At 33.3% G+C, this 15,264-nt stretch overlaps 1 protein-coding gene across 1 annotated transcript in view; it reads left to right on the top strand.

The window, feature by feature from the left end:
- Positions 1-15,264, top strand: part of PROS1 (protein S) — a 111,815-nt gene that overhangs the window by 42,466 nt on the left and 54,085 nt on the right. The window contains exons 2-4 of the mRNA XM_037833949.1: positions 306-463; positions 4,155-4,179; positions 12,904-12,990. Coding sequence (XP_037689877.1) covers positions 306-463; positions 4,155-4,179; positions 12,904-12,990 — 270 coding nt within the window. The remainder of the gene's footprint in view (positions 1-305; positions 464-4,154; positions 4,180-12,903; positions 12,991-15,264) is intronic.

The following is a 15,264-nucleotide window of genomic DNA, read 5'->3' as shown; positions in this document are numbered from 1 at the left end:
AAATGTAACATATTGTATGGTATGTTTGACCTCAAGCATGAACATGTATAACACCTGTAGACCATTATGCAAGTGCTGAAGTTGTACACCAAGTCTGCTTTCAAAGAGTTCATGAGTCTGCGTTTTTCTTAGTTCAACCATACTGGTTGAAAATATTTTTAACTTTCATTGCTTAATGAAATAATATGTTTTCAATGAGGAAAATGAAATATTTATTTATATAAAATATAAATTTTATTTATATATTATATATAAATATATAAATTTTATAAAATTATATACAATTTATTTATTCCTTTTTTCAGTTTTGTCAAGACAATATGCCTCACAAGTACTGTTCAGGAAACGCCGTGCAAATTCTGTGTTTGAAGAAACCAAAAAGGGAAATCTTGAAAGGGAATGCGTTGAAGAACTGTGCAATAAAGAAGAAGCCAGGGAGATCTTTGAAAATAATCCAGAAACGGTAAAAGCTTATGAAAACTCTCAACTCTGCATGTCTAGACATATAATATTTCCAGCTTGAATCTGTATTCTCTTGTTTTCCTTCTTAAAGTTAATGGTTTTATGTACTACTTTACACACATAACCACTGCAACATTTCAGGGGAAAGTGTCTTCAAAGGACAGTGGACTTACTAGGAAAAACAGGATTGCCAATAGCAATGTGCTCTGACAAACTGTCATTCATTCATACCTCATTATCAGCAAGTAGTATTGTCTTATAGTTTGTAAATGCTTTCTCCCATCCAGATTTTGGTAGTATTGAAGGGGATGGAGGTCCTCTCCAACGAAAATATAATGTATGTGTGTGATTGTGTTACTATCATTATGTGTCTCTAAATTTCTCCATTAGCATTTTTACCTTGCTTTAGAAAAACAGGGCCCTCTAATCCAGAGCTTGATACATAGTAGGTACTCAGTGAATGCTTACTAAAGACTTTATTTCAAAATGTGTGTGTGCCCTGAGTATCCTTTAATTCATTCCATAGACCCGTGAGAAGCTTCCTGAACCTGCTTCATATTGTCAGTAATCCCTGGGGTTAGAATTTATACATTTAGGGCTTGTTGAATGCTAGAACAAATCTTCTAAATTAGTTTAGAAAAATCTAATCATAAAGAGCCCTAAATATCATAAAGAAATTATGGGACACATAGACCATTAATCCCTTAATTTTCCTAGGGGAGAATGTTCTCTAGCATGTCCTGTGGCTAGCAGGAGTATAAATAGTGCCTCTTAAAATTAGGGTGAAGATGACCTTGACTATTAAAATTCGACAACCTTCAGGGCTACCTTAGATACTTTTCCTGAGATGAACTGTATTACCTAGAGGAAATGGTGGAGAAGACATATAGAAACTGCATCCTATAACTCATGGCTACTGGAACCAAGAAAATAGATAGGTGATAATGAGCAAGAATCTTTCGTCCATAGTTAAAGAGCTTGTACATATAGTAACAACTTATGTTTCTCTGGGGCTGCTCTTTAATCCTTTTTGCCTTCATCTATTATTATAGGTTCAGAGGGAATTTTCCCCAAGATACCCAAAGATCCATTCTTTTTTTAATCAGTTTTATTCACATACCGTAAAATCCATCCTGAGTGTACAATGAACGGTATAATCACATGGTTATGCATTTACCCCCACATTCTATATGAGAACATTCCCATTTCTTCCAAAAAGAAAGAAAAAGAAATTCCATACCCCTCCCTTATATCCCCCTATTATTGACATTTAACCTTGGTATAGTGCCTTTGTTACTACTGATGAAAGAATATTACAATGTTATTGTTAACTATAGACCTAAAAAATTGCATTTTTCCCATATACCACCCCATTGTTAACACTTGTTAATAGTGGCATACATTTGTCAAAGATCTGTTCTTTTTCTAATGTAATTTCATTAAGATATATTCACACACCATAAATCCATCCAAAGTATACAGTGACTCAGTATCATCACATAGTTGTACACTCACCACCACATTCAATTTTAGAACATTTTCATTACTCCAAAATAAAGAAAAAAATAAAAAGAAAAAGAACACCCAAAACATCCCATACCTCTTATTTCCCGCATTATATGTATTTTCTTGTCTTTATTACTCATATGCCCATATACTGGATAAAGGGAGTGTCAGTCACAAGGTTTTCACAATCACATGGCCACATGATAAAATCTATATAGTTATGCAGTCATCATCAAGAACTGGATTACAGTTCAATGGATTCAAATATTTCTTTCTAGCTATTCTAATACTTTAAAAACTGATAAGGAATATCTATATAATGCGTAACAATAACCTCCAGAATGACTTCTCAACTCTTTTTGAAATGTCTTGGCCATTGAAACTTTGTTTTATTTCTTTTCCCCTTTTTGGTCAAGAAGGCATTCTCAATACCACAATGCCAGGTCCAGGCTCATCCCTGGGAGTCATGTCTCATGTTGCCAGGGAGATTTACATCCCTGGGGAGGCATGTCCCACATAGTGGGGAGGGTAATGAGTTTATTTGCAGAGTTGCGTGAAAGAGAGAGGGCTTACAAGATCTATTCTTAATACTCTAAAGGATTGAATCAAAAACATTTCTTTCTTTTAGTGTATCAACAATTGAGAAGACAAAAATGTGTCATTCCATACAATGTAGCAGAGTACTCTTATTGTGTACAGAAATATAATAGTGTATAGAAAGGTATACACACACATTTCTTTTTATTATGGAAATTTAAAACATATACCAAAGTAAGGAGAACAACATAATAAATCCCAGTATACTTCCTCCTCTTCAACAATTAGCGACAATCACCTATCCTCTTTACCACCCACTCCAATTTTTTATTTTGTTAGAATATTTTAAGGCAAGCTTTCATGCCCCATATATTACATCATTATGTTTCTCTGGGGCTGCTCTTTAATCCTTTTTGCCTTCATCTATTATAGTAGATACTTGAGCATGTACAGTCTTATAGCTCAGCTTCAGCATAGCAACAGGAAGTGAGGTAGAAAATCAGAATGGAGAAAAGAAAAGATGGTAGAGAAAGGAAACTCATTTTTAGGCTTCTTCTCCTCCATTAATTCCAACATTGGTCTCATTGACAGAAAAGAATGAAATGACTGAGAAAGTAAGGAAGGAAAGGAAATGAAAGAAAAATAAAAGGAAAGAAAACCATTTGTCATTGCTTCTCATTTTCTCTCCTGCCTCAACAACTCCCTAGTCCACATCTCCAATCATCATCACCTCAGACCTCACCCCCACCCTATTGCTTACCTCCCCACAGTCCCTAATTATATTCCTTTCCACTACCACATCATCATGTTTTGAACCCATTTATTGTCACTTACCTGTCCAGCTTTTATGTAGGAGGCAATACTGCTGTCTGAATTATTTGGTAGGTGATCCTATCCTTATATGTCAGTGAGTAAGGGTTGTTTAGATTTATATGTGAAAGGAGGAAGGAGTAAGGACTTTCACTCTGTACTGGATGAAGATATGTTCTATACTTGCCAAATTGGAATGCTGGGTATATTTTTCTATAGAAGCACTTTCTCATGAGGTTTTTTTGTACTATTAATGCTGTATGTTAGATATATTGTAGCTTAAGAATGCTTTTGTGGACCAGCCAAGGAATTTTACCCCAGGAAATTTTTAACATTTTTCACCCTTTGGTAAAATGTATTCCTTAGTCCAAATTACTGATTTATGGACAAACTTTTGGTATACAACTAATTTAAAGGTAAGATATTACATGTACATAATATTTTAAAAGATAAATGCTCACTTTTATTCACTTCACATTATGTCATTATTAAACATTGCGAAATCAGTGTGATATAAAATATATGTTAAATGAGAATCTAAATTAAAGGATTTACAAAAAAGGGGCATATATGATTATATTTTAATATTTGAAATAGAATCTGTCTTAATCTTAGGTAAGCAATCATCCAATATTCCTCCAGCTTAAATATTATTAATTTAATGCCATCTATTCATTGTATATTTTACTATAAAGAGTTATGTTGTAATGTAGAAATGACAGTTATTTGTAGTTATTTGCATCTTTATTTATTATAAAAACCCATTATCAAATGAATTTTAACTCTAGTGAAATTCAAGTTAGCTGAGATATGTATTTTTTTCTTTTCTCTCTTTCCAGGATTATTTTTACCCAAAATACTTAGGTAAGTTCAAAAGATCTTAATCATATAATCTTAGAAATGGAGGTAACCTCAGAGATCATGGAGTGGAGTCCAACTCTCCACTCCTGTATATATTTCATATAATATAATTTCCTTAGCCTTGGGAATGAGATCTCATTGTATATTCAATTTTCCAGTCTTTTTATTTAAAGACATGTAGATAAATTTGGAGTGGGTCTTTAATTACCCATGTGGCATTGTGACTTCTAGTCTTTTTCCAATTCTCAAGTCTTTCTCAAAAAAAGTTATTGGGCTGTTGCCCAGTTATATTAAGGTTTTCTAACAGGATATTCTCTTGAATCTGTGAGTTCTCGTGGATTCTTTCTTAATGAAAAGAAAGATATGGTTCTTTACACTCTCTGGAGCTTATGATATAAATAATTATCATTTAACATCTATAGAGATCATTAATAGCTTTTTTTCTTGAGAACCTCATTTCATAATCCCCTATGGTATCTCACCTAGGTTCTGTTTTTAGATACTCTTCTGGGCTTTCATTGAGTGACATAGCATCCAAACAGATGAGATGATTTCAGCTAAACATCAATTAAATATAACAAAGCTTCAGTTTACTTTAAACGAATGTAGAAATATCTTATATTAATACTTCCTGAGAGAGTTGTCAGGATTTCCAAACAGTATAAGTGGAGTTTAAAGTTTACACTCTCTCTGACTCTGTATGTTCATCCCACAGAGCTCTTTCCTTCTCCATTATGTTCAGAATATTCCCCAACTGTGTATTTTTTTTCAACCACAATCTCATCACAGCTAACTTGATGATTCAAGCCCCAGGGAATTCCTTGGAGAGGGGGAAGAAGTAGAAATGGGCTCTGATAAACATTAACAACTATGTAGCTAGAATTGTTCATAAAAATTTTTCAGACTACTGTTTCTAATTAAATCTAATTTCTAGATCTTACCTCACCCTTTAAATTTGAGTGTTTCATTATAGTTTAGGGCTTTATTTATTTTTTGTTTGTTTTTGCTTTGTTTTGTTTCTGAATAGCCACAGAGATTCCCGGGACCATCTGGAGACTGCTTGGGGGACTATTTATACCTTTCCCCTTTTCTTAGGGTGCTTACATTGATATAATGGTATGTACTTATATTCACACTTCAGGACAATTAACAGGATAACAAACCATGACCACTGGGTAGATGACCCATTTAGATTCAGATGCCCTTTTCAATAGGTCCTGGAATGGTTACTCTTTCATTTTTAAAGTTTCCAATATTGTCAGAATCATATTTGTGTGGCACATGCTGAACCAAGGAGACTCAACTTCAGTATACATCTCAGTTCACCCTTTCATCAGTTGCAGGACATAAATTCAGTGGCATTTCTCCTTAGAACTCCATGGCATGGTCCATTTCTAGTCCATGGACTGCTGGATATTCCCCAGTGGCTTATTACAATTTCTTTTTATAATCTCCAATCTAACATTTCTTTGCTGTAAGATCTTAAAATTATTATACCTCTCTGAGCCATAGTTTTCTCATTTGTCAAATGTATAGTAACAAATTATCCAGTCAGTTTGTAGCAAGAAATAAAATGAGATGCTTCCAAAACTTAGTAAAATATTTGTCATGCTATTCCTCTTTGTTTTACTTCCCTGACCTTTCCTCTAACCCCATTCTATTTTCTTTCCTTTTCTTCCCCTCTTTAGCTGCTATCTGACTTAAAGAATTTCCTTCAAATTTGGAAGGGGGATGCTGTAAAAATTAATTGTGGAGTGATGTTATTTATATCCATAGAGATGAAAATGCAACAAGATTTTCTAAAACATTTAGCTGCCATATTCTAAAGCTTTTAGCTACTGTATCTGTAAAGGGTAATGAGATATAGGTGTATATCTTGAAAAATGTCTTTTTCTTTTTCGAAGTTACATATCAAACTTCACTTTCTAAAGCAGAAAATGAGGTTTTTCACTGTTTTAAAAGATAGAATATCAAGACTACCACAGTTTCTCAATGTAACATAGGAACTTAAATAATTATACTAAATATGGACAATATTTATCTATTAAAAGCTATAAGTTTACATCAGAAAATTATAATATGAATCTTCTCAGAGCCATATATTGAGGCTGAGTTTCTGCAGGTGTCAACAGTCTAAAAGACATATACATTTGCTCATGGGATATATTTGGATAAAGATAAATAACATTTCAATATAGAGTTATGTGTTTGGAGGAAATTCCTTAGATAAAATATTTTTCTTTTCCTCCTTTTATCCTCTCAGCTTCCTTTTTTCTTGCCTCGCCCAACTTTGCCTGTCTTATTTGGCAGCATGGTAGAAAACCAAAGTACTAAAAAAATCACAAGATGTGGGCTCCAGGCCCAGACTTAAAAATTTCTAGCTGTGTCAGGTTAAACAAGTTATTTAACTTTTAAGGTTCTGTATTTTTAAATGTATACTATAATTACATTTTCTAACTTTAGCACTGTTGGGAATACCAAATAAGTGTATGTAGCTAGTCTTTTTACTCCATAAGGATTTCTTCAAATGTAAAGTATTATTATCTAATTGACCCACAATATAAAACAAAGTATACTTTTTATTATTTTTTTATTCAAAATTTATATTTTAGTTTTTATTTATATATGAGCATACGAGATGAATTCCATTGTTGAAAAGAGGTAAAATAATGCCCTAAGTTACGTTTTTTCTCTCATGTGATTTGTGTATTCTATAGGTCAGTGACCCTCAATTGGGAAAAAAACCAAAAACTTTATATTCCTATCCCTGGTAGGCCTAACATCAATTTTATGAATAACCTTAACTCATTAAGGTTGCTGCCTGTGATGAGATAACTTCATCCAAGAAATTAGGCCATTTTAACTCTTACTTTTTGAGCAGTGCCTAGAAGTAGAGTTTCAGGAGTTCAGCACTTCATTCTACCCACATATCTCATATACTGCATTGAGAACATGTAATTTGAAACATAAATACCTGATTTGCTTTCATTATACAAATAGGAGTTTTTAAACTGTGTTCTTTTCTTTCTTAAGAAATAGGATAAATAACTATACCATACAGACCTTTGAAAATATCGTCTGCTAGAGTGGATTTTTCTATTAAAGTGAGAGAACTTTCCTGGGAACAATGTTAAACTCTGAGCCTAAATATAAACATTAAAAATTCTTTCAGTTCCCAGCCCCTGCCAAGTTGGTGAATTAGCCTAGGCTGCAGATTGCCTCCCTTCAAATGATCTCTAGAGAAACAATTGGATTCCAGGCACTAATAATAACAAAATAAAACAAAAAAATAACAAGAAGTGTGAGAAATACATGGGTAGACTCAAAGCTGGCTTGATCTCGCATGTGCCTGTGGGAATTGGGGTGCTGATGCTGAAGCATCAGTAAAAAGACAGATTGGAGGATTAAAAAAATGACCTAAGCATTCACCTCAAGGGGGGAAAAAGTGAAGTAGAGCAAACCCTGAGTAACAAGGGATAAAGAAATAACAAAAATAGGGGCAGAAATAAGGGAAATGGAAAACAAAGGAGAGGATTAACAACAACAAAAAAATCTTATTCTTTGAAAAGGTTAATAAGTTAGACCAATCCCTGGCAAGAATAATGAAGGAAAAACAAAATAGGAAAGAAGAAATGCCAAAAAACAAAATACAGGATGTAAAGGGGAAATACTATAAACCCAACATAGATTAAAAAGATAACTAAAAAATAGAGAACTTGATTAGATAAGGAAGTACTAAAATTGAAACCTTAATCAAAGCCCTCTTCTCCCTATTTCCCCAAACCTAGACCCAGATAAATTTATACATAAGTTCATTCAAATTTAAAGAAATTGTTAATTTCTTTATTATAAAGTTTTTCTAGAAAACAGAAAAAAAGCCTTGTTCTATCCATGTAATTTTCCATGTAAATAGTATATTACTATCCCAGTTAATACAGAAAATCACTTAATAAAGTTCAATGATTAATTATGGTAAAAAACCTTTAGCAAACTAAGAAAACAGTACTTCCTTAGCTTATTAAAGGTTTTATATATATATATATATAATGAGCATATTATTTAACTTCTATCTTTGACATGGAGTCCAGGATAGTTACTATACCAGATTACTATGCCAAGTTAAAAAGAATAAAATGGGACTGTTCTGGACAAATCAGCAAGTATGGTCATCAAAATGATAGCCAAGAATCATACAGCAAACATTTTACTTAATGGATAAAATTTTGATACAGTCTCTTTAGGATAAAGAACAAGAAGAGAAGCACTGGAAGTTACAGCCAATGCAATTAGGAGAGAAAAAGAAATAAGAATTTTGCAGCTTATAAGGGAAAAGATATAAATGCCATTATTTGTAACTGAGATGATAATCTACTTAGAAAAAGTAGTATCTATACACAGAATTATATAATGCGTGGGATTTTTAGATAGTTCTAAGACCACCCGTAAAAATCAGTAGTATATACTACACAAGCTACAATAGCCCAGTAAAAAATAAAAAGACGATACTATTCACAATAGCAGTAAAACTCATAAAATATCTAGAAATATCTTAATCAAGAATATATAAGACCTTTATGGAGAAAAAATTAAAACTCAAATTAAGGACCTAAATGATGAACTGAAATCATGGAAAGACATTTCATAATCTTCAATTTAGTGACTTATCTTATAAAGAGCTCATTTCTCCCCACATTAATCTATACATTCAAAACAATCCCAATTAAAACTTCAATGGACGTTTTTTTTTGAGTACTTCAGTACTCATTTTAAAATTTAAATGAAGGAATAAAAATCTGCACATGCCTAAACCAACCTTAATAAAAAATGCAAAAAAGGAAAATACCTCATCAAATAATAATAAAAGCCTATGGGGAAAAACCATATATATTAATGGAAGTGAATGGACAGCTCAGAGACAGACTCATGTATATATGGCAACCCAATATTCAATAAAGATGACACCACAGATCACTTTGTTTAAAAGATAGTATTGGGAAAACAAGCTAACTATAAGCAGAAAAATAAAGGAGTTCCTTATTATCAGCAAACATAAAGGTGGATTCTAGGTGGAATAAAGATATCAATATTAAAGTAAAACTATAAAATTAAATAAAAATATGGGAGAATATTTTCATGATCAATGGCATAGGGAAAAACATTTAAAATGAATGCAACTCTATGGCAAAATAATTGATAAATTTAGTTACAACAAAATTAATAAAGGACAGACACCATGGATAACATTAACAAATAGATGGCAGAATGAGAAATGATATTAATAAATGTGTAAACTTCTGCAAACCCACAACAACAATAAATAAATGTCAAAATGATTAAAAAGAAAGAAAAGTAAAGAACATAATAGGAAAAAATTTCAGAAGAAGCCTCCCAATTTTAAAAAAATGACGTGAAGGTATGCTCCATCTTATTAGAAATAAGAGAAACAATATGAGATATCAGTTTATTACATGTTAGTCTGGCAAAAATTAGAGAGCAAAGTTATAGAAATCCTTACTTTCTGCTGATGGGAATGCAACTCTGGATGGCCATTAAGTATGTGTATATCTAATGACCCCACAAGAAATATCCATTTCTTACAAAGAAATACTTGTAGAAATAGAGAATCTAAATATCATAGATAGACAAAGATTATACAAATCGTAGTTGCATGCCATGGAGTAATGTTTAGCAGTTAGAAGTAATCAATTACTTGTAACAGCATAGGTAGATCATAAAAATACAATGCTGGGTGCAAAAATAGAATGTGATATGTGTAACACAAAACAAATTACAGAACTGGAAAAAAACTCATGGACACAAAATCATAAATATATATCTTATAAGAAGACATACAAATAAAAAAATATGTATTGACCCATTAGAATGGTTGCCTAAGGGAGTAGGAATGAGGATAAAAAGGAATATATGTTAAAAAACAACCACCATGACAACAAGCAATGATCTCTTTAAAGACCACTAATGTACCGTTGAAGAGGTTGGATGAATAACTCAGTCTCCTGCTCCAGAAGTCAAAACAAAGCAAACATTCACAGTTTTATGTAATGGTATCTTCTGTGACTTAAAGCCAGAGTTGTGTAAAGAAGTTTTTTGGAGGAAAGAAAAATTAGCCTGGCTCTGGCTCCACTATAATCCTAACACAACCTTTTTTTAGATGACAGTGGTTGTTTTTAACTATTTTTTCAAATTGCTTATAGCAGGTGCTAAAAGGGAACCAAATCAGGCCTTAAGATCATTGGGAAGATAAATAACTAAAGGATGTGTGTTGGATCCTTGATAGACCAGGACCAAGAATTATTACTAGGATAGTCTGTCTAGACCACTGGAACCTCTCCTGAATGTACCTGTTAAGAAACAGACTTTCCTTCTTGATGACTCATTTCTGTCTCTAACACTTTTTGTGTTACTTCTGCTTCAGCCTACAAAAGCTAGCAGTTTCTCTCCAACTCCCAACTTCCTACTTACTCCCCCCGTTCCTATTGCTTAGAAAAGAAGGGAACTAAGTAGGAAGATGAGGATTCTGTACTGAACTACAGTGCAGTAATCATGTAACTGGCTCCCCACACTTTAATTCTAAATGGACTTTTACATAAAAATATCATTGCACTTATTAATATAGATCTGTTTGTAAGGTGCATTATGGGTTAAACCTACTTTATAGTCTGGTCTGGGGGCCTGGTCACTATATGAAACATTTTGCTTTGACCTCCGGCCTAAAAGTTTTCAATTTTTAGCTCTTGTTCACTGTCAAATTTGTTCAGAGGTACAAAATGAGGCTTTCTCACAAATGTTGATCCTAATGAAATCTCCATACCAGGACAAATTAAGTCTGGGGGTAGAGGTTCAGGAGGAGGGTAAGTAACCCCAGGTAAGAATACTCAAGACCCAAAACTGCTTAGATCTCATTGGGACTCCAGAAAGTCCACCATGGATATTATTTCTATGGGAAAATAATCTACCATGGTGTATTGAATAATGGTTCCCCAAAGATGTTCACATCCTAATCCCCAGAATATTTGAATATTACCTTATATGGCAAAAAGATACTTTGCAGATGTAATTAAGTTAAGGATGTTTAATTGGGGAGATTATCCTTATCTGTTTGTGCCTAATATAATCATAAGTGTCCTATAAGAAGGAGGCAGGAGATCAGAATCAATAGAAGGGGATGTGAAGTTAAAGCAAGAGGTCAAAGTGCTCTGAGGAAGGGACCACAAGCCAAGGAATGTAGGTGGCCTCTGGAAGCTGAACAAGGAAAGGAAATGGGTTCTTCCTTGAAACTTCCAGAAGGAACACAGGCCTGATGACATCTTGACTTTGGACTTCTAACCCACAGAACTGTAAGAGAATAAATTTGTGTTGTTTTAAGCCACTAAGTTTGTGGTAATTTATTATAGCAGTAATAAGAAACTCATATGCCCATTGACTTAAAATGAGCTTTCAAATCCATCTGTGATAAATTGCATTTTCTAAGATAGCTGTAAAAATAGCTCCCATCTCACATACTCTTCTAAAATGTCATCTTGCCACTCCATCATCAAGAGATGGAAGCTATTCCCACCCCACTCCCCAGTTGTATCTCCGTGGACTCCAGGACTGCTTTGATCAGCAGACTGTGGTGGGAGTGACACAGTACACCTTAATTGTCCTGGCAGCTTCTGCTTTCTCCATGTTGGGAGTTAGCTTGCCATGAAAGAAGTGCCACTTTGAAGCCAACATGCTAAAATAAGCTCGACCACATGGAGAAGCCCTGAGGAATTAGATACCATATTGAGAGAAAGATGCAAGGAGAATGAGCTGTCAGACATGGGAGTGAAAAACCGTCTTGTAAGTGTATCTTCCAACCCCAGCCACCCTGGCTGACTCCACATGCCGTGGAAACAAACGACCCAGCCAAGCCATTTCCAAGTATTTGACACACAAATCATGAGCAAAATAGAATGGCCATTTTAAGCCACTAATTTTGGGGGTCTTTTTTCACTCAGCAAAAGATAACAAAAACACCAGTTTATTATGTTAATGACTATCGGTACAATGACTTGATACATATAATGTTGCCTTCAGCATCTATTAAGAAGTGTTACGTTGTTGGCACTAAATGACCACCACATACTTCCTAAGTCTGATATCTCTATCAGGTGTTATTTCTCAGTTTGCTAGCAACATCTTCCAGTTTGCTATATCTATTTTGACAGGATTCTGGTGAGGAACAAAAAAATATGAAGTAAATCTGCTTTGTAAATATTGAGGCATTAAACAAATATTACATTAGTATCTATGCACCATTAGAAGAACTGGAAGTTGCCCACAGCAACCAGAATCATTCCATAGACTTAATTTTACACACTTCCTAAATCAGTCTATAGATTTGAGGGTAATGGTAGATCTCTGCTACAGAGTTAAGAGCATAGATTAAATGATAATAAATGTTCCTGCTAATCTAGGGTCTTTTCCATTTCCAGCTTTAAGGGATTTCTCTAGAGAGAGGCTGCTATAAATCTGTTTTTCATGATTCTGTATTGTGTGCAATCTTGCTTGTAGATTTTTGATTTTTAAAAAAGGAGGATGGAAATATTTAGGGTTGACATTTTGAATGCTGGGTGTTCCACAGGAACATGCATATACTATCCCTTGGGATAATCTCTGCCATGATTTCAGATTAAGTAAGTTTGCCTGCTCTGAGACGATTGCATTTGTTTGTATTTATAGGTTGTCTTGGCTCCTTCCGAGCTGGGTTATTTACTCCTGCACGTCCATCAACTAATGCTTACCCTGATCTAAGGAGCTGTGTCAATGGTAAGCACCTCTATCATTATTTAAAAAACAAAACAAAAAACCTACATGCAAAGTGCACCAATATTAGTATAAGTTATTCTTAAAAAATAGGCAAATGAGCCATTGTGGGGTTGTATGCCCAGCAAGGAAGTATTTTTGAAATGCATGTGGAAGAATGTTTTTCACTTATAAAATGCTGCTTTCTTCAAAATGAATTTTCCACTTAAAGCATTTAAATTGGATAGTGTTCTTTGCTTGTTAAGCTTTTAGATCATTAACTTCAGAATTTTTGTTCTCAACAGCTTTATTTTCACTGTTGCATAATCATGTAGTAAGATCATATGTTACAGTTGATTAATAGGTCAAAGTAGAGCCATGTTTATTCTGAATTTTTGGCATTGGTAATAGAAATGTGGAAAATATCGTGTGATACCAAATTAGACTTTTTCCTCTGAAGTTCACATAGGTTCTAGTGATGATTCTGGTAGATTATTTACATCCTCTACATTAGCAGTTTCCCAGTTGATGGCCAGAGAGAAAAAGGTGAAACTGCAATATATAAATTGGGATGGTTGTCCAGTAAATGTTTTACATATATCATTGGTATAATCTAGATATTCGTTTATCTGTAATGTCTCTAATTTATAGTTGTCCATAATCACACAGGTGAAATATTTGCCTGAATAAGTATACTTAATCCATACTTTATTTTTTCAGTTTATGAAGAACAGGAAAAGAACAATTTGATAACAAATTCCTTATTAATCTGTTTTCTCTAATTTTAATTATTTAATGTGTTACCACTTGCCAAAATTTTATTTTATGGACATATTGTGAAAATTTCTGGAATTAGGTTTCAACTAGAGGTTTGTTTTGTTTTGTTTTTGTTAATTGAGAAGCAACAGAAACTCCTCCCTGTTTAACCTAAGCAAAGAGAATATATAGTAAGGATGAGAGGATCTTGAAGATTTGACTAGGAATTTTTGAAAAGCAGGCATGGAACTGTGCAGGAGCAAAGGGACAATTGCATTGTCTAGTGAGGGGAGAGAGTACACAAATCAATGAAGAAACAAATGAGCATTTCATTCTAGATAGCAATAGAGAGTTGTGGCATTTTGTGAAGAAAATAAACAGGTGCATTTTGATTGAGCTTTACTTTATACCTTATTATACTCCTCTTTCTCTCTGGTAATATTTCTTGTTCAAAAATGTACTTTTCTTACATTAATGTAGTCACTCCAGCTGTCTTCTAATTAGAGTTTTCATGGCATATTTTTTCCATCCTTTAACTTTTAACATATTTGTGCTTTATTTTTAAAGTGGGTTTCTTTTGGGCCATGCTATTTTATTCATTCTAGCAATCTCTGTCATTTAATTAGGCTGTTAGAACATTTATATTTAATGTTATTGATAGAGTTGGCTTAAATCTGTTAATCCAATCTTCTCCATATTTTTTTCCCTTTTGCCTCTGAAATCTTTTCTTTTAGGTGGGGGTGGGAGGGGAATATGCAATTCCATTTTATCTCTATTATTTGCTTATTTATTATATCTTAAAAATTTTTTTTGCTCTTTTGTTTAGGTTTATTGTATATATATTTTAAAGTCCATAATCCATTAACTTTTAAATAGGTAAACATGAGAAAAAAAGCACTGTATTTTCTCATGTAATTACCATTTCTGACACTTGATATTCTTTGTATCAGTATCATTTTACTGCTTCCTGAAGAAATTCCTGTAATATTTCTTACAATTCATGTCTGACGGTGGGTGGATTTTCTCAGACTTTTTTAACCAAAAGAAATATTTATATTGCCTTTATTTTTGAAAGATATTTTCATTGGACAAAGATTTTCAGGTTGACAGTGTTCTTCTGAGTACGTTAAAGATATCTCACCATTGTCCACCGGATTAAATAGCTTTGGGTAAGAAATCTGCTGTAATTCTTAGCTTTTTCTCTTGGTATATACTTTTTTAAAAACCTGCCTATTTTTAAGATTTTCTCTTTATCAATGGTTTCCAGCATTTGTAATGGATTTTTTTAGACTTATTCTGCCTGATGTTTGCTTTTCTTCTTGGATCTGTGAGTTCATATTCTTCATCAAATTTGGAAAATTACTTTCAAATTTGAATTTCTTCAAATATTTTCTTCTCTTCCCCAGCTATCATTCCTCTTCTGATGAGACTCCAGAAACACATATGTTAGACCATTTGACATTTTTCTGCTTTTCTGCAGTTCATTAATGCTCTGGTTATTTATTTATTGTTTCAGTTGTTTTCAGCAGTCTTAATTTTAAA

This window comes from Choloepus didactylus, chromosome 1 (genome assembly GCF_015220235.1).
Source record: "Choloepus didactylus isolate mChoDid1 chromosome 1, mChoDid1.pri, whole genome shotgun sequence".
NCBI classification, from domain to species: domain Eukaryota; kingdom Metazoa; phylum Chordata; class Mammalia; order Pilosa; family Megalonychidae; genus Choloepus; species Choloepus didactylus.
Note: the sequence above shows the minus strand (reverse complement) of the source record. Positions and strands in the feature narration are given on the sequence as shown.